At 39.5% G+C, this 27944-nt stretch overlaps 1 protein-coding gene across 1 annotated transcript; it reads right to left on the reverse strand.

Annotated features, from left to right (window-relative positions):
- Window positions 1-7174: 7174 nt before the first annotated feature.
- LOC111236280 (calcium-binding mitochondrial carrier protein SCaMC-3-like) lies at window positions 7175-26420 on the reverse strand. Its single transcript, XM_022764953.1, has 10 exons — window positions 26014-26420; window positions 20559-20682; window positions 20293-20380; window positions 17807-17918; window positions 17319-17477; window positions 14375-14527; window positions 14001-14114; window positions 11362-11529; window positions 10174-10324; window positions 7175-10086 (listed from the first exon to the last, which is right to left on the reverse strand). Exons 1-10 carry the CDS (start codon window positions 26227-26229, stop codon window positions 9905-9907), a joined length of 1467 nt encoding a protein of 488 aa, XP_022620674.1. The 5' UTR covers window positions 26230-26420; the 3' UTR covers window positions 7175-9904.
- Window positions 26421-27944: the final 1524 nt, after the last annotated feature.

Here is a 27944-nt window from a genome sequence, read left to right on the forward strand (position 1 = left end):
GAAGTGATGACTGTAGCTGCTAATGTTGTGAGGACCAAGCTCATATTATGAGCTGTCGCTGTATTAGCATACACAGGCTAACGTTAGCCTAAACAAGCTAACATTAGTCTCTATGAACGTTGTGTGTGGAGCATTGCTACAACAGATGTCAGCTGTCATAGACAGACACACAATAACAGTAACATTTTTGGTTTATATTGGGTTGCAAACACACACTCATGCTGCCCAAACAAATCTTGTGCATGTGTTTGAGTGATTTATTGTTGTGCATTTTATTCATCTCACAGGCCACTTTCACACACATCAAACACTAAAAATGACACGACCATCAGCAGGTGGTGCTATCATGAAGGTAAGGGCATTTAGGCCGGTAACTCACACATTGTACATTGCACATTTGAAAACCTTACATGTATGCATTTCCTGAATTTAGCTGAATTTGGTGATATAGGCCATGCCCACTTCTTACAAAAAAATGTGAAATATGTGAAACTATTTCTAAGGCTGCATAGGCCACACTGAGGTTCTGTACAGTTTGGTGCATTTTGGCCTTGAGGTGGCACTCTAGAAAATGAAAAATATGCTAAAACCTACTTTTTCAAACTCATCTTAGGTTGAAATCCAGTCTGTTTTAACATCACTATTATTATCATTATAATAATAATAATAATTATTATTATTATTATTATCATTATTATTATTATTGTTATAGCTACTGCAGGATCTCTTTAACACAACAAGAGAAGGCATTAAGTATAAAGTGAGCTATCAGGTATCTTTTCTAACATTTACACTGTGAGAATTTCATGTCTACATCTGTTGAAGGCCACGTATCTTCATGGTCGTGGCTATAGCAGGTGCACTGCTAACGGAGGAGGATCCTCTGACAGCCTGCTGTCTCCTCCTCGCCTGGGAGAACCGCAGTGTCACCGGGTGTCTGTCTGTCTTACAGCGGACACATTAGAAATGAGGCAAGAACAGCTACAGTGAAATACATGTTTCACAGAGCTCCACCACAGCCGCAGAGAGGAGCAGGACACAGACGGCGAGCTAGCAACATACACCCAGCTTCAGCCAGCTTCACACCGCTGACCCAGCTAGCTCTGACTCTTACCTTCACTGCACACGGCTGACAGCCTGTCCGGGGACGCCGAAAATCTGTGGCGAGGAAAGCCGTGTTAAAACGTTAACTGTGACACGTAGTTACTGCTCTCACTTGTGCCTGTGTCCCGCAGACTGAGCCGGACAGTTTACTTCCTGGACTGGTACGCGACGTGCGTTCCACGCTGGCAGCGCCGACGTCATGCTCTGCTACAGAACTGGCCAGTCAGGTGGTAACTGATGACGACAGCGGATTTTTAAAATTTATTTCGTTGAACACAGAACCATAAAAACAACATTAGAAGACATAATAGAGATGGACTTTCTTGTTATGAGACTGAGAAATAGCAACAATGTATTTATTTTTCTGTAAAACATTGCATAACTTAATGCAGGAGAAATGTTTAGGCGTGTCCTACCTGCATTACTTTGGTAGGCTACACTTGTCTTTCCAGGTGTGAGGCAACTTCACTTCAGCCTCTACAGTTCCTGAATAAGATATTTCAAACATTCATTATTTTAGCAGTGGCGTTACTGTCATTTTGGGCTGAAGGATTTGAGGAAAACATTTGATTGCAATTATTTTGACCAATGTTGCAATTTAAGTTTTGGATATGAAATTTCTTCATTAAAACATTCTCACAAAATAATGCAGTTGTTAAGTGTAAAGTTTTAATCTGTAATTTCCACATTAAAATGTCTAAAAACATCTAGACCTATGTTCTATATGATGTTGAGTTGTGTCATTATCACAAATGTTTCCATCAATTCTCAAACCAGAGAAATCTGTGATTTTAATCATGGTAACAGTAGGTGTCATTGGTCTCCTGTCAATGACATCATATCCTCTAGGATCATGTGTCAGTGTGTTTGTCTGACAGAAGGTCAACATTGACTTTTATCTAGTTTTAAGTCACATACACTTTTTACACCTTGGTGGTTTTCAATTCTATATTTGAACCAGATGAAGGATTTTAGTCGTCGGACGTCTGGATCTGAAGTTATCATAGAAAAAAGCTGAGTCAAACAAAACAATAAGAAAAGACCGCATTGGGTGACATCATGAAATAGCGCAAGATCATGGGAGTTGTTATCTTCACCATCATTACCATAAGCTCCTCCCTGTTTGGATTCCTTCAGTGTCAGTGGTTCAGGGAATCAAACAGACCCAGTGATTCTAACAGTTAAAAACACTGAATAAAGTAGTTTGACATTTAAAGTCAGTGTTTGATTGACGCTGTACGGAGGACAGAGACGTCAGGGAAGAGTTGGAGCTGAGATTGATGCTAACCTTTGTTCTGATTGTTTCTCTGATAACTTATGAACCAGATGTTCAGCAGGTTTTTACCAGCAGCTGAATTATCCACAGAGGTGTCCTCCTCTCCATAACAAACACACCAGGGGATTAAAACCAGTAGAAACACTGAATAAAGCAGTTTACCTTTAAATTTCACTGACGCTCTTCAGTGACACAGGACAGGACGTCTCCAGCAGCTGGGAGCTGAGCTGAGCTGAAGGCAGCATGACTTAATTCATTATTCTGCAGTCCCCCTTTAAAAGTATAATGGCTTAGTTATGGGTGACTTAATCTTTTTAAATGAGTTTTCAAGGAGTCTTCACAGAGTGATTTGATTGAGTGCACAAGAGTAACCAAATTCAAATCCCAGAGAGAGGCCACTATACAAACATTAATCTGCCCGTCTGAGAGAGAGCTGGTTCTAACCCAAACACACTCTTAAATGTGTTCATTGTTATACATGCCAAGTGTCCCAGCCCAGCAGGTGACTCTGAGTAAACAAGTCAGTCATGATCCACTGGGCACAGCTGCTCCCTCTGATTATATGTGGTGAGATGGGCAAACACTTGGTGAAGTTACAGTATATTAGGTTATATAAACTTGCAACAAAGTCAGCTTTAAAGGTGTAAAGGTGTAAACCTTCAAAAAATGTTAAACTTCAGGCTAAAGGTCAGTGGTTTCATGTATGAATTATCTCTGTAACTCTAACTGTACAAATAATAGTTCTGCAACTGTTTCACAGTCATACTACAAAAAACCGAACAGAACAGGGCGCAGCACGGTTGGATGCAGTTCACTTGTTGATCAGCAGTTCTCTGTAGTTATTCTTCACCATTAATGGCTGTCAGCAGCAGTTAATACCTTCTCCACAATAGCACTGGGAAAGGAGGAGTTGGCAAAACCCCAGCTCCCATGGATGGCATGTCTATTTCAACAAGTGGAATACTTGGCAGTTCCTATTGCAGGTTACAGTTGATAGAGGCTTTTAAATCTGGCAGATATTGCTGTGTAATGTCTGCATTCACCTGACTGACTGGGGAGACTTTATTTTATGAGTCCCAAGGAACTGATATGTATCTGTAAATCCAGGAGATTTCTTGGAAAGCATTGGTGGAAAGTAACTCAGTAAGTTCTATGCTTTAATATAATTTTGAGGTTTACCTAACTTGAGAATTTTCATTTTAGGCTACATTGGATGTTTACTCACTACATTTATTAACAGATAAGATTTCTATAAGCTACTTTTCAAAATGAGATTAGAAAAGCATATAGATAACTACACATTGTTATAGAATAAATTATAACTATACCCACACTCACTTTTATTTTACTTTTGACCCCTTACAAGAAATGTGTGTCTAGCTGGTGTGGGGTGCTGACTGTAAAGTGGCACATGCTGAACTTAACAGCAACATTCGGTTCCAAACAATGTCAAGAAAAAATTATATATATATATATATATATTTATATTTTACTTTACAATCATCACCCCATACTGCCACACTGACAGACGAGGTTAGGAGGAGGTAAGTGAAGGAAGGGAGCGTTTGAACAAAACAGGAAGGTAAAGAGAGAGAAGACAGAAGGCTGGATGAGAGTGGATTGAATGGACTGTGCTCTATTGCCATGTTCCCTTGTATCTTAAGTTTATAGTCTGTTTTAATAAATTGTTGTCTCAATTACATTGTGATGGCAAATGTAATTGCTGCCTGGATCATATTCAGAGGCATCGTTTTTTTGAGTGGATAAAATGATACATCTAGGTACTGTCTGCGGTTAGGTTTAGGCAACCTCTGAGCGGGTGAGGAGTTACCATGGTGATTTACCCCGGTAACAAGGGAACCACTGTTGTAGGACTGAAAACCCAGAGTTAAACCTGAAGTTACCTCGATAACCTCAAATCCTGCTTCGCAGTACAGACCTCTGGACTGATGGATCTGGATTTGTGCTGAGGCAGCAGATTGTAGAGTCAGAGTCTGAATCCATGGACCAATCTGTCTTGCAACAGTCCAGGCTGGTGGTTGTGGTGTGATGGTGTAGGAAGTGTTTTCATAATCATTTTCACAATCAAGGTCTGAGTGTCACAGTCTATCTGAGTATTGTTGCCATGTTGACCATGTTCATCCCTTCATGGACACAGTTCACCATCTTCTAATGGCTCCTTCGAGCAGGATCATGCTCCAGTTCAGAGTTCAGTGAATCAGTCGTGAATCTTTGTATTGTGGTTTGGTATTGAAGCTCACCTTGTATTAATATTTTGAATGTGACACTGTAATAATGTCTCACAAACACATGGTTCTCCTCTTCCTCACTCCATTGTCCAGTTTCTACTGTGACTGGAGGAGAGAATAATACAGTTCAGCTCAGAGTAATAAAGTTCTTTTACATGTCAACAGTTAACCCTTATTACCAAAGTGGTGTGTGATGTGTGCAGGGTTCTTCATTTTTTATCTTTAATTTTAGAAAATAAATAAATAAAATTTGGAATTGAGTTGAAAATTTGCATTTTAAAAATATGAATAAATGAAATGAATCAATTGTATTGTCACTCATAGTGATGGACCCACAGATATTCAGTTCCCTTAAGCTCTATTGAGCTTTATAGCCTCTTGTGGTTCATTGTTTTGGTTTATAGCCCACAGACTCCACTCTCTACACTATTCACCTGATCTCCAGCTGCAGCAGCCAGATGTTTTCAGTGAAGAGGGTCTGATAAATACAAGTATTAGGGCCACATTGAGGAAACAAAAATGAGAAATTACAAAAATGAAGTCATAATATTATGAGAATAAAAACTGCTCTCCCAAAGAAGGTCAGTCTATCCTCCTCTGAGCAAAACAGAGAACACAATGCAGCTATAAAAAGATATTTTCCTCAGGAGTTGCTGGAGACCAAAACCACATAGAGGATCATTTGGGGACTGTAAGAAAATGATTAGGATGGGAAGATTTGACCCTGACTTCATTAAAACTGCAACATCCTGCCTCCAATAGACCAAAATAATATAACAGTAACAACAAAACATTCACCATAACAACCACATGAAATGATAGTGTCAGTTAGTGCAGCTTTAAAGACGACCATGTGCTGATATATGGAATGCCATTTTAATCAATATGAAATAGATAAATAAATACAGCTATGAAATAAATCCTGAAATAATAAAATAATAAAATTGTGAGATAACCGCGCCCCCTAATTTGAATATAACAGATGGAAAAGAGCTGGGTAATAAATGTGGCATTGGGAAAGAAAAGTCTCAAGAAATAAATAAATGTGGAATAATGAAATAAAAGACCCCTGAAATAAATAAAAAAGTCATTTTTTTTAAATAAAACTCTATTTATTTATTCATTAATTAGTTAATTTATAAAGCTATTTATTTATTTATTGACTCACTTATATATTTATATTTACATTTACATTACAGTATTGATTAAAATGGCATTCCATACTAATAACTGTTAGATGGAGATGTTGCAGTTGTTCAGATGAAACAGACGTGAAACATCACCCTCTTCTTTGTCACAGGTTTAATTACATCATGGAGGCATGTAAAGTGCACACACACATTCATCTGACATAGATAATTTATCAAAACTAGAAAGCTCTTTTTGTCATGTTTCTTATCAAACTCATTCTACAATAGCTCTGTTTTTTCTTTTTTTTGGGGGGGGGGGGATAGCCGATAGATGAAAGGCGATACAGTCGTCACACTGAAGCTAGCCGGCTACACCTTTGAAAAAAGGCTCAGAAACATGCACCCATGCTTTCAAAATGTTGTACATCATGCTTGCAAGGCCCCAGTGGCAACAAGCATCCATCATTTCAAGTACGCTTGCAAAAACAAACAGAAAATCAACTCTTAAGGGAATTAGGCATTCATAAGCATAATAATATACATGTTATACATTTGCCTACTATGCAAATAATGACATTCAGGGTCTATGGGAGTGTAACACCTACATGCAGCTGCTTCAGAACTGCACCAACAAACTACTATAAAAAGTTTTTATGCAATTCATATTCAAGTTATATCTAAATATGATTTTTAAAAACCATGCACAGATGCATACTCAATCACCTGTTCACCTCTTTTTTACCTTTGACTCCGCCCTCTTATTCTGACACTTGCACTTGCAGCTAAGGTTGAGGTTTTTGGTATCGAAAATAGTTCAATATGCTTTAAATTTACAAAATATATTCTAAGTCAGAAAATCAGAGGGTTTGAAATATTTGTCATGACTCAATCATCTGCATTAATACACACAGATCACACTGGCCTCTAGTATCATGGTGGTAAACAGGTGGACAGTAACAGAGAATCTGCACACACAGACTGACAGCCCTTATAATATTATATGAAAAAGTATTAAACAATCACCGTTGGACATGTACAGCAGTACATATGGTACTATATGATATGATAAATTATAACTATAGTAAAGTTTAATATAAAAGAATTCTAAACAATTCGAACTAAAGGTCTACTGAGGGACTGTACAAGACCAGGTCAAAACCTTGTATCTGGCTGGACCATATCGTATTATCATCCAGTCTAGGGTCAGCTGGTTTCAGTCTAGGGTCAGCTGGGTTCAGCTCTTTATCTATTCTCTTCTCTCCTCTCTGTGCTCACATATACAGTATCTTACACAACAGAACAAATTTGAAACAGTGACTGAAAAAGTGGCCCATTAAGATGACATGTTAACCAGCAGTCACTTCAAGCTGCTGCTAAAATCCTGATTTCATAACAACATCATCTGACAAAACCACCAAACACATCAGTAACGACAAAGACTGAGCTGTGAGCTCAGTTGGATTTACTGTAACATGATCACTCACAGAGAAAGGTTGAAGCTCATTCACATCAGCTGCCATACGTTCAGCAGAGAGAGGTGTGCTTGCAGATGGTAACGGGACAGTACGACTCTCTTTTACAGACAGTATTTAAGGTTTGTCCAAAAAGTCACTAGATTTGAGTCTCCAACACTCCAGTGGTGTCACTTCATCACTCAGTCAGTCAGCGACATTCACATTTATAGGACTGGCCCCACTGTTGGGGTAGGCAGGGGGCTGAATCTTTAGCTTCATTGTAAGTGCACCAAGTGCACTTCTTGCTTTAGACTTTAAGGTCAACCATGAACTGTTATGTCCCAGATTCAAGTCCAGGAACCAGTGTTCACTAGTCACAGTCTCTCTCCTCTCTTTCCCTGTCATCTCTCTTCTGTCAATATATCTAACAAAGGCCCTCAAATGGACCCTCTCCTTCACTTAAAAAATACTGCATTACCCTCCCCCAAATATTTTAATATAATATATTCATATCAAAGATAACAAATGATGAATCTACTTTTGAGTAAAGGGCTGCTGGGACGCTGACAGCCCTCCTGGCTCCCACAGTACAGTCTATTACTGGAGTTTTCCAAAGCTTTCAACAGCCCAATTTTCATCACCAATTTTCTTAGTTGCCCCAGGTTGAAACCTTCTGAAAATGCAGTAAGTGGACCTTGAGTTGGGATTGCATTGCTCAAACTACAATTTCCACAAACTTTCATACCTAGCTTAGCTAACATGGACAAAAAGTACTAAGGATGATGCTGAGTTTGTATGTCAATACTTCCATCTCCATGACAACTAAGCAAACTACATTTGCTGTTAAGCCTGTGTGATACAATTGAAAGCTCCAGGAAAAGATAGTAAGTGGACCTTAAATTGGGATTGCTTTATTTAACTAGGATTAAGACGACATGGAGAGATATCAGTGAGTTAAACTGTGATGAGCTACGTGATGTCGGTAGCAGAGACAGCTTTTTAATTAGCTCAACCTCTTCAGTCTCGTTACTGCTGGCTTTGCACCCCACCATGATGAAACTAGAGGCTACTACTTACACCTCATGAGTAACAGTTCCACCCTGAGCCTTTGAAGTATTTGGACAGCAACATTTCATAAAGTCAAGGACTGCCTCATTTCTCAGTCAAATGATTAAGAAACAAAACTCCAGTGTATTGATTGCTGTTCAAACACTCAGCTCCTCACAAACTGTTGATACCGTTTCACAGTTCTTTGTTTGCACAGAGATGCTGATGCACTTCTATTTTCGGACATCATGCACCTTCAGTCAGATCCCATGTGTTTCTATGACTGAGTCAAAGCTTCCATGGATCTAAATGTTCTGTCCTTTCTGGTTCTACAGGGTCAACGGTCTGTTGATCTGAAAACTATGCAGTATGATGAACTGCAGTGTACATGTGAAACAAACAGGACATTGTATTGTGCAAAGTACCTGAGGCCATATTCAGGAAGTATTTTATCACACCACAACACTTGGACTTGCTTTTTCTCATTGTTTGGGTTTGGTTGTAGTAACTTGTGAGCCCTCTGTTATTCCAAACTGGAGGAAAGCATTAGCAATGACACAGGTACTAAGTTTAACTAATATGATAAACAGTGTTGATTGGCCCAGAGTGGAAAATCCCAGTTTGATGCTGGCGTTGCTCCAGGACTATTCATATTAACATGTGTGTCCACTGCTAGTGTAGATGAGTTATATATTATTAAATATCTATATATATTATATGAGTATTTTAATGATTAAAATGATCTCCTGTGTAGTTTCACCTTGTGTGGTTTCTGTGGCTGTCATGGTTGCCATGGAGGCAATCTGAAAACAGCAGTCACAAACCCACCAACCTCAACTGGACACAGACAGAGACAGCTTCTGACTGTAAAGTACTTCAGACAAAAACAAGTTTTGGGGTTTTAAGGCTGTGTTCTTCACATCTGGCACTGAGTGAAAAAAACACTGCAGCAGTCCTAATACAGAGCCACTCCAGCACAAACAAGCAGGACGTCCAGCAGAACAATTAGACTTTACTCTAACACAAAGCAATATCAACCAGAGACTGACTGCACTGGCCAATCAGGTGAATGCACAGCTTCCTTTATAAAGTAATTTATCAATAATGAACCACTGTGCAGCATTTTAGCATCTGATGAGCTTCTGAACCGCTGGCTCGATTCTCTGTTTGTCCATTTCTTTACACAGTGCCGTTTTCATCTTGACCGCTCTGAGATGTTTAGTGAATGATGAAATGAAATGACCCTGTGTTTCTCAAGACACCAGCATTACTGTATGTTCTCAGTCAGTCAAACATTTAGTACACCCCAGTCTGAACTGTTACAATGTCCTGACTGTTCAACTGTGGAGCATAAACTAGAAATACACTGGGAGTTGATGTATGGCCTGTATAAATGTGGTATAATAGTGTCAAACCTCGTCTTCTTCTCCACACATGAATATGATCTACTGACAAACTATCTGCATGTTACACAAGCTCAAACCTGAATGTGTCGACAGGAAGTGCAGTCTATAGCAGAGCCATGGTTCCTTTCTGACCTCCTCCTGAACAACAGAGGAGCTGCTTCATCACCTCTCCACCAGCACAATGAGTCTTTGCCTTCTCTGTCCTTTTTTGCTGTTTGTCCATCTTCTTTGTCTCAGTCTAGTACCCCACCCCCAGGACTTTCTTCATGTGCTCATACACCACATAGGAGATGCTCACAGCAGGAATGACTTTGAGGAAGTTGGGGGTGATACCACGATACAGGCCTGGTACACCTTCATGGGATATGATGTATTTGAACTGGCCCACCATCGTCATCTTGGGTTTCCCCTCAGTGATGGCTGAAGGAAGAGGAGTCACGGAGGTTACAGAGGCTGGTAGAAGAACCTGTATGTTTGTAAAATGTCAAAATCTACAGTGTTGCTGACCTTGTGCCTGCATGCGTGTCCGGATGAGAGCAAGTGGATAGGACGCGAGCTGGCCACAGGTGCTGGAGATGGTGCCACAGCCCAGCAGGACCAGAACTCCTGGATCTGCTGAATCTACACAGAACCTCTGCAGCCAGGCGTTCTTCAGAGTCTTGGAGCAAGAGGGAGAGTTCAGACAATAAAGGAGAAGAGTGGTGGAAAAGAGAGTTATTAGAGGTAAGAGAGAAAAGACAAGAAAATAATAATTAACTTTTACATTTGAATTATTTCAAAATAAAATTGTATAAACACACTCCGTGACATCATCTGCGCTGCAGTCAAGGCATAAAGAGACAGAGTAACACATATATGGTTTTGCTGTTAAAGAATACAGAATAATGCTAAATATTTACTGTAAATGTCCCCGAGTCCAAGTTCCTATTCAAACACTGATATATTTTCTCAAACCTGTTATTAATAATTATCTAAATTATAGCTCTTCCTGGTTTCCACTACAGTGGCTCAATTTTATGTACAAAACATCTGCTATTCAACATCTGATAACATTATTGAGACTGCAGTTCGCAGGTAAAGCTGCAGTAACTGATTCTTTTGGTCACTTGGAGGCAAAACAAGTTGAAAACACAAAATCTGACATCATTTTATAAAGTTGTTGTAAAGTCAGCAAACAGTTAGGCAGGTAGAGGACAGTGGCTTCATAGGAGCTTTTTCTCTAAAGAGAGTTATGATGATGATGCTAGGTTGATGAGAACTGAATCTGATGGTGGGAAAACCAAAACAACAAACTACAAGACACTAAAAAGCTGAGTGGATCTAAGGGAAACTGTAGAGCTGATGATCACTCTCTGTGGGTCCATAGTTATTGGATCCATTGTTAGTTATTCTTATGCTGGCTTACTTTACAGAACTACATAAGTTTAAAGTTAGACTAAACCATTGCTTTCAGTGTGTTCTCTCATCAAATGATATGAATGAGTGACACTATTTCTCAAACATACTCTTCTGTAACTTCTGTAAAGTATAAAAGTCACTTTTTATCGCCCACCTCTCTGGAGAATTTAACCAGCCTACTGATTTCTTTGGCCTGAATTACAACATTTTATAACCTCTACACTTTAGAAATTCCCAGACCAGAAACAGGCCTGTTCACTCACACACACACTGCACTGTAGACACATGCTCACACACCTCATACACAGCCAGGTCGATGCCAGCATAGGGGATGATGCCCAGTGTATTTGGCAGGTAGCCCCTGTAGAAAGCTCGTACCCCCTCTGTCTTCAGGATTTGTCTGGCACAGTCGGCCATTCCAGAGTACTGTCCCGTCTTCCGTAATGTGAGACGAGTCTTCAGCACCTACCCAGCAGAGGAGGACGAGAAGGATGAACAACATGGTTAGAAGAGTGAGGACACCACTGGCAAAAGGTTAATTCTTCAACTGGACAAGGAGACAGAACTAATCTTTGGATTCTTTTATGGGCATCAAGAAGTCATTTTCCATCCATCCATTTCCTGCTCCTGGGTCATTGTAGCAGCAGGCTAAGAAAGGTAGTCCAGAATTTGTTCTACTTATACATATCCCCCAAATTCCAAGAAGTTCCTGGATGAGATGGAGTATGTATCTTCCTGTGCCACCTGTGGTTTCCTGCTGGGAGCAGGTGGTGTTGATTGTCGCTTGACAAGAGCTTCGTCAATCATTTTGTTTACAAGACAAGAGGTTATAATATGTCCTTTGAGTAGCTACGTCTTCAGGGCATTGGAGGCTACAGTGAGTCGCTATAAGAAAGTGAGCAGAGTGGCTGGAGCTAGCTGGTTAGCGTGCTAACTTCCGTAGATGAAAAGATGTGATAGAGACAAGGGTTAACATTGGTGTTTGTTTCCACCTCTGGAGACAGATGTTCGATCAACTGGTAAATTGAAAATCAAAATATATATAAGTCATCTAAATCTATAGCAATAATAAAAAGCTGTCCGTTGTTCTCAGGTTGCCATCATGTTACGTTATGTTAAATTACGTCTTGTTATGTTATTCTATCTTATGTTATGTCTTATTATGTTATCACTTTTTTTTTTTATCTTGCATCGCCAAAAAAAAAATGGTATATTGAAAACTTCATTTGATTAACCACATTCTTTTCACCACCATTAGGTGTTCCAGATAGAGGTGATGTCAGATGGGGGGAGTGAATTCTCTGGAGCAAAACAGCACTTAAGCGCTAACAAAATGAGGTTAGAATCTGTTTTTTTTGCTTCATCATTATCTTGCTACTTGCTTCAGTTCAAAGAAAAATTAAGCTTTTAGCACAAGATCAAGCTGATCAGCCTTTTAGCTGAAAAAGGTCTGAATCCACCACCCAACCTGGATCTGTCCCAACTTAAACCCATGGCTTTGAGTTTTCTTGGGCAGTCAGCCCCCAACTTCAGCCCGAGGCTGTAAGCATGTAAAAAAGTCATCTCCATTTCCTCCACCTGCCACGTGCAAAAGGTCCATCTTCAACCAGCTCACCAACACCATATCCAACATGGATACACATCTTTTAGCAGCAGAAAATTCCTCATCTTCCTTTTCAAATCAGCCACAGATCTTTAATGGCACCACACCTTCCAGTCTCCTCAATCGGCATTCCAGCCAAGCACTTCCTACACATAATGCTGTCAATGGCCCTTCCTGCATCCAGTAGAACATTCATTTCTTCTGTTGCTAATATATCCTTTAGGCTGAGATCAAAAATCCTATAATCCTATAATAAAAATATTCTACCAATATCACAAAGACTTTTCAAGCAGAGCTGCAATCTACATCACTCAATGTAACCTGGGCCTCGACTGCTCAGTTCTGGACAAAGAAGTCCATATTTCAGCTTACTGGAGGATGCCCACATACCACCTGTTCAGACTGTAGTCTTCAAGGACACTCCACTCCACTCTTCTTTTCTTTATTCAGCCCGTCCAATCAGCCATCTTTGCTGTAACAAACTTACATCCAGTGAGTGTCATGCATTTAATTGGTTTGTTGTGATCAATGCTCACTGTGATTCACAATCAATCATTCAGGCTTTCTCTCTCACCCAGACATTATTTCCTGTTCTTTATCTGATTATACAGTGGCTTTTATCTGCCAATAAACATTTGTTCCACTGATGTTTTTCATGTACAAAATGAAGCTTTTAGTGCAACTTCAAGCAGGAAGACAACTGTCAGCCACCTTATCTGTTCATCACACTGAGGCTCCACCTCTCCTCTATTAGCTTGATTTGATTTCATTGGGTTCTGTGCACGGCCTTTCACATCATCCAGTGATCATCTTAGCTGACTGTTACGGCTGCAGCAGTAACATTGAGGAACATTTAAACCACCTTTCCTATGTTGTCTCTCTCTGCTGTCATTGCAGTGTAAGCCACTTGCAACTTCATTCCTCCACCACCAGTGTCTGGGCCCGGCCTAAGGCTCCCTGGGGGGGTCTCAGACTGGCTCTATCCCTCTACATCTCCTTAATCCACTTGATCAACACCAAAATAAAGTTTCTGCACACGTGTAATAAGTGGGAAGCTAATTAGTCCTAATGCTGATCTGAAGAAAGCTGCTAAGGACATCTCTACAACAATGAGAAGTGGTGCTTGGGGTCAATTAATGAATCTTGCAGCTGAATTAAATTTGTGCTTAAACAGACACTTCTTTTTTACACAACATCATTTGCATTCATACATGTCTTAGTTAAGGTGAACCCTGCAATTAAAGATCGAGTATATATGTAACATACAGAGAAAAGAGGGAGACTAATCATCAAGAAGGAATGACTGTGGAATTAACGCAAACTTCAGACTGACCTCCATGGGGTAGATGATGGTCTGGGCAATAGCTCCTGCCAGAGAGCCAGCAATGAACCTTTCTTGTACTCTTAAACTGCCCCCCTCTTTACTGCCTCGGATTACCCACTTGATCTGGAGTAAGAGAAGAGAAAGGAGAAGGAGGAGGGGAAGAAGATGTTGGCAGGGCACAGAAGAGAAACAGTGATACTGCACAATGCAGCATGAGAGGAGGGATGTGCAAAGGCTTTGATTATGTATGAAACTGATGCAGGATTCAGTCACCCTATCTGTGCCAGGGTTTCCCCTAAATGAATAAATTTGTCTCAGCTTTCAGTGACTTGCACAAACATTCAGTGACAAGCTAAGTGTCACTAAATGGTTAGAGTGCTGACCTGTTCATAGGCCATAAACTTAATGGCAGATTCAGGAGCAATCTTCAGGACATTGATACCGTTTCCCCTCCAGAGTGAGGAGACACCTCCCTCCTGGACCATCCCCCTCAATCCGGACCACAGATTAATGCCCCGAGACGTGGAGCCGTGCACCTGCACACACAAACAATGGCAGGTCAGTCATCTCATTACAACCTCTGCTAAGATAATGTGCACATGTAACCAGCTGCAGGACAGAAAACTGAACAGGATGGAAAAGGACATGCTGTCTCTGAAGCTCACCAGCTCCCAACATCTTAACTGCTACAGCAGTGTTTATTCGGCCCCGAGCACTATAGCACTGGGTTTCACCTATATGCATGAAACTTGGTAGGCACATGTAACATGCCAAAACATACAAAAAACATTGTTACAGCCCATACCCTAAACCCAACAGGAAGTCAGCCATTTTGAATTTAATCTGCAATTTTGGCAATTTAGAGACATCATACTTTAACAAACTCCTCCTCGTGAATTAATCAGATCTACATTAAGTCAAATATTAATACCTGCGATGGTAAATTGTGAAGCTTTTGAGTTTTCGTTGGAGGACCCGCCCATGGTGGCGCGGCGATGATTCGCTATGAAAATTGAACTTGCTCTCATTTCAACACAAATTGTCCAAACGACCCTAAACTTTCTGAGTTTGATAAGAGTCCCGCCCTGAACACAACCATATGCAAATATTTAGTGATATTCATAACACCCCCTTGTGGCAACAGGAAATGTTATGTTTTACATGTTGATGCACTAATCCTAGAGGGTTGACCACATCCACGTCAAACTTCGTCACCATATGCTTGCAAGAAGTTGAATATGCTTCATAATGAAAACTGTGAGATTTTGTGGAACAACCTGCCTGGCGAATTTTGATCCTTCGCCATGAAATACCAACTCACTATAACTCGAGTATGCATAGTCCAAACTGTCCCAAACTTTATATGTTTGATAAGAGTCCCGGCCTGAACACATCTACATGCTTGTATTTACTAATGCTCATAGCGCCACCTAATGGAAATATGAAATATGATTAAAGTCTCAAACTGAAAACATCTGGATACTAATATTATGTCATTGTGTGGTCTCATGCACAGCTCCATGTGTGCCTATTGCATGGCCTCTGGCTCTACCTGGTGGACAAAGTTAAGAATGCAGATAAACATGCAATCCCTTCAGTAGCTTTAACACTATTACACATTTCCAGTCTTCCCTAGATTTCACATGTTTGATTACAGTCTCACACTGAAAACATCTGCATACTAATAATTATTCTTAGTCACAGCGCCACCTACTGAAAACAGGAATTAACTCTTGAGTGACAGTCATTTGATGTACATGACATTTTCATTATGTGATCTGATACAGAGCCTCATGTGTGCCTATTGTGCGGTCTCTGGCTCGACCTAGTGGCTAAAATTTAGAGTGCATATAAAAATGCTGTACATCTTCTCTGCTGCCACACGATCTTTGCAAGAAATCTTAACCCCTGGGCACGGTGTCCAGTGGTTGCTAGGATGGTTGGCTGCTTTACCCAGCCTGCTGCCTGCTCAAAATGCTTTACACCATGAGTCACATTCACCCATTCACACAGCCTTCATACAGCAGTTGCTATATACACAGCACATCTCTATCATGCACACGCATACACCAATGATACATTAAAGGCAATTTGGGGTTCAGTTTCTTGCCAAGGACACTCCGATGCGTGGACTGGAGGAGTGAGGGAATGTACCACCATCTTCTGATTAGTGGATGACCCGCTCTACCTTCTGAGCTACAGTATCTCTCTCCTTTGATGTAGAATCCTCCACTGAGGTGAATAACGGTACTGCTGTAAAAATGATCAACCCTGAAACCTAAATAAAAAGTGCTTTTGGTTCTTCTAATTATCGTTCTCAGAGAGGAATAGCAACATAAGACCTGCAGTAATGGGGGCACTGGAAACAAGTGTCCACCTGATGAAGCTAAGTCTAATATTCACTCTCCTATCAACTCTGGTCTGGTTCCTCACCAGCTCCTGAGGGAAATATCTGGCTCTGTGTTCTCCGGCTGTTCTCTAACTGTGTGTGTTTGCTGTTTGCTGCTGAGCAGGTAGTGATAGTGGATTTTTACAGGGTTTTCTCTGAAATCAGCTGCTGCTGTGACAGAAAATGATTAGAGAGCAATAGTTTGCAGACTGGAAAACCACAACAATGACTTTAAAACCGGGAACTGCAGAGTCAGCTCATCTGTATAAACAAAATATTGATTAAAGCTGCTTTCACACTCCAAATTCAATGAAACCACATTATATTAAATTCATGCTAGTGTGAAGACACATTGGGCATTTATCTAGGTTTAAACTTTTAATCAATAATCACTTAGTCACTTATTTTACTGCCTCACTTCAGAAAATGATGACAATAAATGAGCTGATCAGTGTCAGTTATTCTCTATTACCTAAACGGTTAGTGATATTTCAGGGTTTTAACATGGGTGGAGCTGGAAACACTCCAACCATCCACCCACCCACACAACCCACCATGTGCTTTATCACTCTATGTGAGTGTGAGTGAATATCAGTGAAGAGTGAGCTTCAGACTTAAAAACAATGTTGCCACATCACATTCACTAACAGCTGATGTGGAACTGTTACAGCTGTTAATACTATAAATATCCTGTAGTACTTTCATTGTACATTTTACAAAACTATTGTATGATATTATTATTATTATTATTATTACTATTACTCTTATTATTATTATTATTGTTATTATTGTTATTATTATATTAAATACCATGATCAGGGGAATGTTGTGGAGAACCTGCAAACTGCATATTTGCTCTACAGTAAATGCCTAAGACAAGACTATACATAATGCATCGTATAAAGTACAGTTTACATAGCCATAATTAAATGACCCACTTGCAGGAAAACTTTGAGGCGGTCCAGAGGAGCGGTTCCTGTTCGGGACACTGCCCCTGCCATGGCTCCAGCAACAAGCTGCCTCCACACCAGACCTGAGCGCCGCTCCTGCTCTGAGAACTCATCTGGCACTGTCAGATGTTCCCCGATGTCAAACATCTATCACATCAGAAATTAGAGGCCCAATCTGTAGTATACAGTACAATATAAAGTTCTGCCTCTTCTTCTGTACCATCTCTTAACAATACATTACACAAATCTACACTTATGTTTATAATTACTGATTAACGTAGCAATTAGTTATCACCATATGTTGTTTAACCATCTCTCATTTGTCTGTTCCTTTCCTGCTTTGTTTTATTTCGTAAAATAGTGCCACTTCCTGCTTATGATTTCAGAAGTATAAAAAATGTAAAAAATCACCTTTAGGATGTCATTATTGTCATTATTATTTTATCATTAACAATGAGTGGAACCTGATGACTCACATGGGAGTGTTTCCAGTAGTGCACAATCTCCTCCATGTTGTGGAAAGGGTTGAACAGGAAGTGATCTCGCCATTCATTCCAGTCAATGGTCATAGTGCCATCCCTGTCCATACTGGGAGAGAGAACACAGACAGTACTGTGTCATCACCAGATCACATACAGCTTCTGACATCCCTCTTTGAACGCTGATTAAGTTGAACGACTCCAAACCAGGGGCCTCAGTCTTTTTTACCACGTGTTTTGTTGTGGAATAAAAGTAATGGAAGCATGACTTTCAAAATAAGAGCATATTTAGTGGAAGGCAGCTCCATTAAGAACAGCTCATTCACAAACCTGCATCAGGGTACTGGACCTGCAGTGTTCATGTTCTGACACCATTCTTCTGTTAAAGACCCTGCACTCCCCTCTCAGTTGTTTTCACATATTCTGGCTCATTAGACTTGTGCTCAGTTTGAAATTTAGTTTTTTGTTTTGTTTTTTCAAATACACACATAGCCAGAGTTTGTGTTATATGCAGCATGTTATATTAATTCAATAGTTTTAAGGTCTTAATGGCTTTTTTGTTTTTAACATCAGATTGAGTGGTGCTATATTGTTTAAATTCATTATTTAAGAGCAGGAAAGGCTTGGCTTCGTTCTTGACCATTTTTTCTTATGAATATGGAATTTTCCAAAAAAATTATAAAATGTTGAATTACATATATGTTTAATCTTATCTTGAAAAAAAACATAGTATTACATCAAACATAACTATTTCAATATTCACTTTTAGTTTTCTTTTTCGGAAAGTTGTCTACATCAATCCCGAACAGTCTTGTATATATATATATATATATACATGTATATATATATACACAGTGAAAATAGATGGCAAATACTCTTCTTGAACACATGTTTAACTCTGTAATATCTTGAAAGACACCTCTTTAAATTTGTTATCAATACAGTATTAATCACAGATTCTCCATGCTTTTTTTCCACAAAATATCACAAATACGCAAGACCAAACACATTGAGATGATGGGACAGTAACATAACTAAGAGTATTCCTAATAATTTTGTTAGAGCACTTCTCTTTCAAGATATTAGTTTCAAAAATATAAATACTTCCCACCCAATCTTCAGAATGAATAGGAAGGTTTACAGCGCTAGAGTTTCCTGACAGTATAAAGCCACTTTCTGGTATAGCACTGAAAACAATGGCATACTGCTCAGTTTGAAGTGGAGCAGGGCTGTGTCTGAATCATGAGGTCACCAAACCACATGAACCAGTAAGACTAATCATGTCGGTCGAACCGCTCCCAAAAAAGAGACAACAAGCTTAATCAGAGCATCAGACAGCTGTCAGTCAAGCTCTGTACACGCCCAAACACACACAAAACACCTGTGTAGGTGAACAATGAACAAGCTCACAACACACAAAATCCAATGACACAACAATTCACATGTGACTATATGTTTTGTCTTTTCTTCACATTGGCTTAGCTTTCTTGTTTAGAGTCAAAGACTAATAATTGCACAATAAATAAATAAATAAATAAAAAATAAAAATAAAAAAACAGAACGGCAACAAAATATGAAAAGACCATGAAAGATTGTTGAACCAAATAAATAATAATAACATTTCATCTTTTATATGTTTTACGGGCTTTTCATGAATAAATGTATTTTCAGAGACAAAGAGATGTGCAGTAAGTTACCTGAGATAGTGACATTATGTTTGGGATGAGTTGGACTCAAACTTCCTGTTTGACCGCTCATGAACAAACTGTTATAAAACTCTAACAGCAGATATTCAAATGGACTCATGTGGGATTTATGAGGTATGGAGCAGTGCACAACTGTGGAACACCAACTTACACCTGGTGGACACCTTCTCTACCTGTTTTTAAAAAGAAAATTAGGAGAAACATTAATAAGCTCTCGGATGGGAATAAGGGTGAACTAATATGATTTGGTTTATGTATTTTTCTTTTTCTTTGTATCTCTGGTTGATAGATCTAGTTAAATATCTGTATTCCCTCCATTGTATATATCGTGTTGTTTTCTTTCATTCATTCTGTCTTTCTTTCTTTTTTCCTGTCTTTCTTTCCTCCTTTCTCATTTTGTATGATTTAATTCTTATTTTTACATTGTGGTGAGGTTTCACATAAGCCCCTCGATGGGTTTCTTAACTCAGCTGCACATTCTCTCCTTTAAAAAAACTATATACAATTTATTTGTAATGTTTTATATGTGTGAATAAAATCAACCAATCAATCAATCAATCAATCAATCAATCAATCAATCAATCAATCAATCAATCAATCAATTAAGCAAGCAAGCAATCAATAAGGCAATCAATCAATCAGTGCTGTCCTGTAAACTTCAGACAGAGATACTGAGATACCATGTGGTTAGTGAGAAGTTCTCATTAAATTAGAAAAAGTATTTAGTAGGAAATGTATGTTTTTCGTTTTGCCTGCAGTCTCCCACACACTCTTCACCTCTGCAGTATTCTGGAGGCCTGCTCCATGGTGACCTCCACCCCGAGCTTGTGCAGCGAGTGCTGGATCTCGGCCACATCAATTCGACCTACAGGGAAAAACAGGAAGTTGGTGTTCAGTCCATATAGAGATGATATTCATGTTCCATGATTACTAATGAAAAAACAAGGATGTTTGTAATTGATGGAGAGCTTGTGTGTGTGTGTGTGTGTGTGTGTGTGTGTGTGTGTGTGTGTGTGTGTGTGTGTGTGTGTGTGTGATTGCACCATCATTGTTGCGGTCAAGGTTGTGAAAGATGAGCCGCAGCCTCTTCTCGTGAGCCCGCAGATACTGAGAAAACTCCTGGAAGTCCAGCAAACCATCGTGGTTGATGTCACTCTCCAGGACGATCTGCAGGGAGAAGCACCAGTCATTCAGCAGGGTGAAGACAGTGGGTGGAGATTGCTGAGGTACATGTGCACAGGTGAAGACATTTTAACAGTGAAGATGGCATGGAGATGTTGGTAGGGTGGGGTGGGGGGTTTAGAGGGTGAGGACAGGATGTAAGGCTCTGTGCTCCCTGTGAAGGTCAAGAAGGAAAACACATCCTACCTGTCTGCAAACACAACCTCTCCTCTCTAGAAAGAGAGACAGAAAATACACGACTAGTTCCTATGCACCGAGAGGAGGAAACACACTCAGGTACTGTTACTGTTCTGTGCTATAGCCTCAGTACAAGCTACAAGGTTTAGAGACATTTGTTTTAATAATCTTTTTATTCTGGATTCAACAATGGATATCAAAATATATGATTACAAGTCTTTCCCTTTTTTTTCATCACAGGAACATTGACCAGGCCCTCAAAGAAGGAATTCAGAATATACAAACATTGTCTCTGTATAGAAAATAGCACTAATAATAAATTATAATTTTTAAATAAATATATCAACTATATAAAGCATACAACATTCAAATACTTCGTCCTTGAGTCCAGGTTAACGTTTTTACCAAATCTGAAGTTCCCTCAAGGCTTACTGAGATATCACATGAGGTCACCCTGCCCGTGTACTTTGACCTTTGACCCCCAAAATCAAATCAATTCATCCTTATACTGTTAGTGAACGTTTTTGCCAAATCTGAAGAAGTTCTGTCGAGGCGTTTCTGACACATCGTGTTGATAAGAATGGGATGGATGGATGGACAACCTGAAAACAGTATGCCTTCAGTAGTAGGCTCTGACTGTCTCCAGTGCAGAGAATTAAAAAATAAAAGTCGCTTATAATAAATAATAAAATATAAGTCACTTTTTGGGCTTGGGCAGAAATGACAGATTTGCATCACCCACACATCATCAGTGTATTCTTAGTATTTCTATTTCATATATTTTACTGCACTGAGACAAAACAAAATGACTAACTTAGTGAAGCACATACTCTAAGTTACATTAACACTCAATTTGAATTAACTGGAAATATAGAAATTAATCATTGTCTTTAGTTTTTCTATAATTGCTACCAGCTTTGTTTTGAGTAAATGTCTTGGAAATAAATTGGAATTTACTTGGGAATTATGGACCTGCAAAATAAAGTGTGACCCAAAACAAATGCTGTATTGGATTCAGTTGGCAGATAATTGTTTGTCTGTTTGTTACCAGGAAACCAAAAACTTGTCACCAGGCCTCAGTGAAATCTGATGGAGGGATGGACAACAGAGCAACAGAGCAGGGAGTGAAGGATTAGGGTTTGGTGCAGAGCCTGAATTCTTTTAAAGGATTTCTTTGTTTCCCCAGATATGGCTGCAGAACGTAGCTCACTGTATCAAGTACCTGAGATTTAATTTATTCTACTTGACCTGCTGAGAGTAAAAAGTCTAAAAATGTCCTGAAGTCAGAGCTGCCCAGACAGAGGTGCTGTGGCGGGTTTGTTGGTAGCAGCTTTGAACATCTGAACGTCCTGAGCATGTGTTTTTGGCTGATTATACACTGCCACTGTGTGTGTTATGTTTTCTAAACCTGTGAGAACCAGTGAGACTTTTACACGTTCAAAGACACATTTGTGTGGAGTGAAGTTAGTTTGGTTGTCCCTCATTTATTCAGGGGAGTCCTTTATGACTAGAACATAAGACAGTTTTAATTTTCTGCAAACCCTGCTTGTGTCTCCTCAGAGACTTCCTGTACATGTCCTGTACATGTAGAGCAATGAACAACTGCTTGATGGAGGCAGATCAGAAAATGCTAATAGGTGTTATCTTTTAAGCCAATGATAACAAAATAACACATTTAAAGAAAATGTCTTTAATCTAAATAGAATTTTGTGTGAGTGGGTATGTATTGCATCTCTTGCAAATTTATGTTAAAGTGTTAAAACTTCTGTCGTCTAGTTTGGAGGACTTGTGCATGTAGCCTGCTCAGGCTTTTAATTTTATTTTCTCTGTAATGCCTACTTGGCTTGGGCGATATCCAAAATGTAATATCTTGGTACAGTACAGTCCAAATATCGCAATATATCATATTATTTTTATAATATAATAACAATAATTATTATTATTATTTTTTCCAATACCATGAAAAATATTGAAAACGGCGGGAAATATTGTGATATAGAACATTATGGAATATCTTAGAGGTAAAAAGAAGACATTTAGCAAGCGACTCACTCCCACTGACAGCGATGTCTGTACATTCTTTAAAAATCCTCACATTTTCACAGGTTGTGAAGTTCGTGCAGCAGAGAAGGTCTCTGAGTCTCTGTATGTGGATGGTGTGGATGGTCTGGCTGCTGCAGGCAATAGTTTGTGCTAAATAGAGTCATCTTCATAAACATTCAAAAGCCTGCTGCAGTCAAATGCAAAAATAAGTAGATTACAGTAAAGTGATGTAGGAGCCAGACTGACATCCAAGGTCAGCAGTGCAGCAGCTTTGTGTTACACAGACTGTTAAAATATTCATCCACAAAGGGTTCGATTCCTCTGCAAACTGGAGCAGTCTTTATATGGTGTTAGAACCAGGCCACACAAATTAGTAACTGTTAGAGGTTGATTAATGACATGGAATCACAGTCTCACCCCAGAGGCTTGACTGCACTGTTTTTTTTTTTTTGGATTCATACTATTAAAAGCCAGAAAATGGCTTCTTACTTGGGTTACGTTACTTAATATTTCAAATACTATTTTATATATTACACTGCTAAATGTCTGTATTTGATAGTGGTATTGTGGAGAATGACATGGAGCATATGGTCTCAGTCAAACTGGGGACTCACTTCTCGAGGAATTTAGGCCCATGTGCTCTACACCCTAAGGTCATGCTGCAATGCTATATTTTCTAATGTTCAAGATACATTTTGTCTGTCAACATCATAAATAATATACAAATGATATATGAATATGATTAAGAAAGTAATGGTATATGCCTCTATAAACAGGTTATGAACATTTTGTATATTATATATTTATTATTATTACTTTTTAAGTAAAAAGTAAGATACTCAATAACAAGTTTTACTTGATAAGTCAAAGTTTTGACTAACAAAATTATGAGACAGTAAAACTTAAAATTTTTTGGCTTAATCACAACAGTGGAGCGGGAATACCACTGACTGAAAGTTACACCACTGGTCAGTGTTGCCAACTTAGCATCTTTGTCTTGTACTGATGTGTTAAGAATGGCGCTGGGCTAATGGCATGTACCCTGTTGACATAATGGCTCACCTCAGACTGGTGGACTGTGTAGTACAATTGCTAGTGATGTTACGTGAGATGTTTGAAGTGTGTGTCAAGTACAGTTCTGCTTTTCCAGTGAAGCGCGATGCATGTATCATTCTAGGTGTATGACTTAACTGATGACATGTGAAGCCTCGCTTCTTGTCTGTACCACGTGACTGCTTTTCGTGGTGGTTCGAATTATGGAGCGACCGCGACATAAGACCTCTGAGAGAAATGATATTTAATAGTTTTAGGTTAATAATACTGATTGACATTGACTGATTGTATTTGCAATGGATCCACCGAGGAAAACTAAGACTTATCCAGGTTGACAACACTTTGGTCTTATTTCTTCTAATAAAGTACAACCATAATAGTATAAATTTATTATAAATGCTTTATGTGTATTGAAATATATTTTTTCAAGCACATATGTTGATTGATTGATTTTACATTGAAAGTAGTTGCAGCTTACAGTTTTCAGCTACTTCCTTAATTTCACACATTGACCATACATGGTCCAGACATTTATTAAGTTTTATAACGAGATTTACTGAGTCAAAATTATGACTTTCTGTATCTTTTTTACTAACTAATTCAAAATTAGGAGGTAGGAAGTCTGAAATATGAGATACTGAGTCAAGTTTTTGCAACCTTTATCTCATTTTTTTTAAATTATTTTTTTGGGCCTTTTATGCCTTTATTGACAGTGCAGTAGAGAGAGACAGGAAATGGGGAGGCAGAGAGAGGGGGAACGACATGCAGTAAAGGGCTGTCCAATGCAGGACTCAAACCGGGGCCACCTGCAGCGAGGAGCCTCTGCACATGGGGCGGATGCCCAACCAACTGAGCTACTCGACGCCCCTTTATCTCAATTTTGACTTCTCTTTTATTATCCTAACTTTTCATCCATTTTTCATCCACTGGCGTTGACACTGTTGTGGCTGCCTTGGTTGTAATGGAGAAAACAAGACTGTAACCCCTTACACTTAGTGCTCTCATACTTTATTGATACAGCATTTCTTTGAATGTAACTAAGAAGGTTCCCAAGTGTTTGAACTGACTCTCAGTTACCACATTTCTTTGTAATGACACAGAACTAGCTGAATGTCTGCTTTCATACTCAGGGTTCTTCTAGATGCTCTAGATTAAAAATGACGCATTTCTGGAAAGATGTTTGAATTTGGGTTTGGATGGAATTCCTAAAATGAATGAAAACTAAATATGAAAATTACCCCAGAATGATCTTGTTATATGACGGCTGAGTAATACTATAATATCACAATGATCGTTTATCTCTCTTTATGATGCCCACATGATTTTTTTTTGTTTATACTTTTTTTTTCTGTGATTCTATAAGAAATATTTAAATTGAGTTGTGAACGTTGAAGATGGAAAGATGTGGACCACTAACAGCCTTTATATTGCAACTTATTTTCCCCAATTGTAAGGTAGAGTTCACAACATGCTCTGGCATTCAGGTGGTTAAACTTGTGAGAACATTGTTACTAGGCATCAGACCACAAAGTGGACCACAGAGTGGATCTTGGACACTCCAGGCAGTCGAGTAGAGACAGATTAGATGGGAGAGACAGTTCAATGGTTTTATATTCAGTTTTTTTTCCCTGTGACATCCAAGAAACCTCAAACACACTACTGTAAAGTTTAAATCTAAGAACTGTACTGCGGCCTCAAGCTTAAAAGTTAATTTAACATGGTTCAGTGCTCACAATCAAATAGACTGTGCACAAACAGGTAGATATAACCACTTTTACTGCATTGACACAAATATTACTTATGTCACTGGGGAGATACAAAATGATGTGAGTAATGAAAGTATGAATGAACAGAAATTAGAAATTAGTTGGTGTAAGATATTGTTACCTCTCATTTAGCCTATATAACAAAAATTGTGTACATTTCTTACTATATTCTATCTAAATCTTAATACAGGGCACCACTCATTTTCCTTCAGGACAATAAAGCCGCTTAAGTGTGTGTGCACCTGTCCTAGCATCAGCCTGTGTCCCGTCTCCTCACCTCCTCCGCCTCTCCCCGGTGCAAACCAAGAGCCGCAAGTCCTGTCCTCAGCTCGCTGATGTCTACCCTGCCATCTTTATTCAGGTCCAGCTGCTCGAACAGCTCCGCATATCTCCTCTCTCTCTCCGGGTCCAGAGACGCTCCGCTGCTGTCTCCGTTCTCTTCGTTTCCTCCGCGGTGGGTCCGGACGCTGAACCGCTCCTCGTCTTCGCCCATGTGAAAGAGGGAAAGCCGGTGCTCGTTACTGGTCGACTGTCGATGTCACATAACACTGTCACAACCGGGACGAGGTTTCTCCTTGTTCCAGGAGAGACCGGAGCGCCGCGCTATTCCCGCCGCGTTCTCTACCGGGGAACGTGCCTCCCGGGAGGATGGATAGATACGGCTTTAGACGAGCTAGCGTGAGATAAATCCTCGTGTCGGTAACACGCACTCCTTCAACTCACTTAGATGTCTCCGTCACAGGAGGAGCGCGCGGAGGATGAGCAAGCGGTTTTTACCGCAGTCTCTCAAAGCACATCTGTGCGCGCGCTCACACTGTCTACACTAGTACAGTCACGCGATACCCGGTATCTGTATTTTAAAGTCGGTAAATGTCAAAAAACCAAACCAGCGTCCGAGGGAAGCAACTGCTCTCAGTGATGACGCGCGGCTTTGCAGCATCACACGAGACGCACGGCATCTTCGGCGCGCGCGCTCACGGCAGTACACCATCCAGCACAGGAAGAGAGAGAGAGAGAGAGAGAGAGAGAGAGAGAGAGAGAGAGAGAGAGAGAGAGAGACAGAATCGAATATAGAGAGAGAGGGTACTGAGTTCAAACCGTTTACTGCAACTACGTGAACGGAATGTGGCGTATTTATTTATTTAGATCCGAAATGTAGCCAGAATCTCCTCCTCCTTGTATTCCTATACTCAGACTAGTTTCAGGTTACATCCCTGTTTATCCAGTCATATAAAATATGAACCATTTGTGTGAGATTTCTTGCTGGCTCAAAAGTGTTTTGTGAGGTCACACTGACCTTGACCTTTAGCCTTTGCCACCAAAATCTAATCAGTTATTCCTTGAGTCCAAATTAATGTTTTTACTAAATTTGAAGAAATTCTCTCAAGGCATAATGGAGATATTGCATTCACAAGGCCAAAGCCACATTTTGTGAGGTCACTCCTTAACCTTCCCCTTTGACCTTTAACTACCAAAATGTAATCAGTTTGTCCTTGAGTCCAGGTGCCAAATTTGAAGAAGTTCCTTCAAGGCGTTACAGAGATATCCATAAGAATGGGATGGACGGACAGACGAACATTGAATAACTGAAAACATTATTGATCCAGCTCAAATACTGCTAAGTTCAGGAGAGTCTACTAACCTAGTCTAATAAGTAGTTTAATATAACCAAGATTAATGAGTCACAAAGATTAATCAAAATTGGAGTTGGAATACTTTGTTAATTTTGTTATATTTTCAAATGCTAAACCATCATTTTAATTGCTTTTTGTGAATATGTCGGTTGTTTACCTTTGTAAGTATTTTATAAGTAAACTCCTGCATGATTCATCTCTAATTTTTATTTATTCACTTATTTATTTATTATTAGGGCAGCATGGTGGAGCATTGAGTGGCACTGTCACCTCACAGCAAGGAGGAACTAGGTTTAACCCTGGGCCTGGGTCCTTTCCACCCACCCACCCCACGACCCTATAAGGACAAGTGGCATAGATAATAGATAGATGGATGGATTATTTGTTATTATATGTTATTAACCACACACAACCTTAGGCTTGGGCCGATATTTGATAATATCAAATATCACTATACTTCCCACCATGTGTGATATTTTTCATAATTTTTTTCAGTTTTGCACAGTCTGTCCTGCTGCTGAGTCTGACCCTTGTTTAACTGCTTTTCTTATACTGTACATTGTACCTTGGTACA

This window comes from Seriola dumerili, unplaced genomic scaffold (genome assembly GCF_002260705.1).
Source record: "Seriola dumerili isolate Sdu_G_001 unplaced genomic scaffold, Sdu_1.0 BDQW01000609.1, whole genome shotgun sequence".
Classification (NCBI taxonomy): Eukaryota; Metazoa; Chordata; class Actinopteri; order Carangiformes; family Carangidae; genus Seriola; species Seriola dumerili.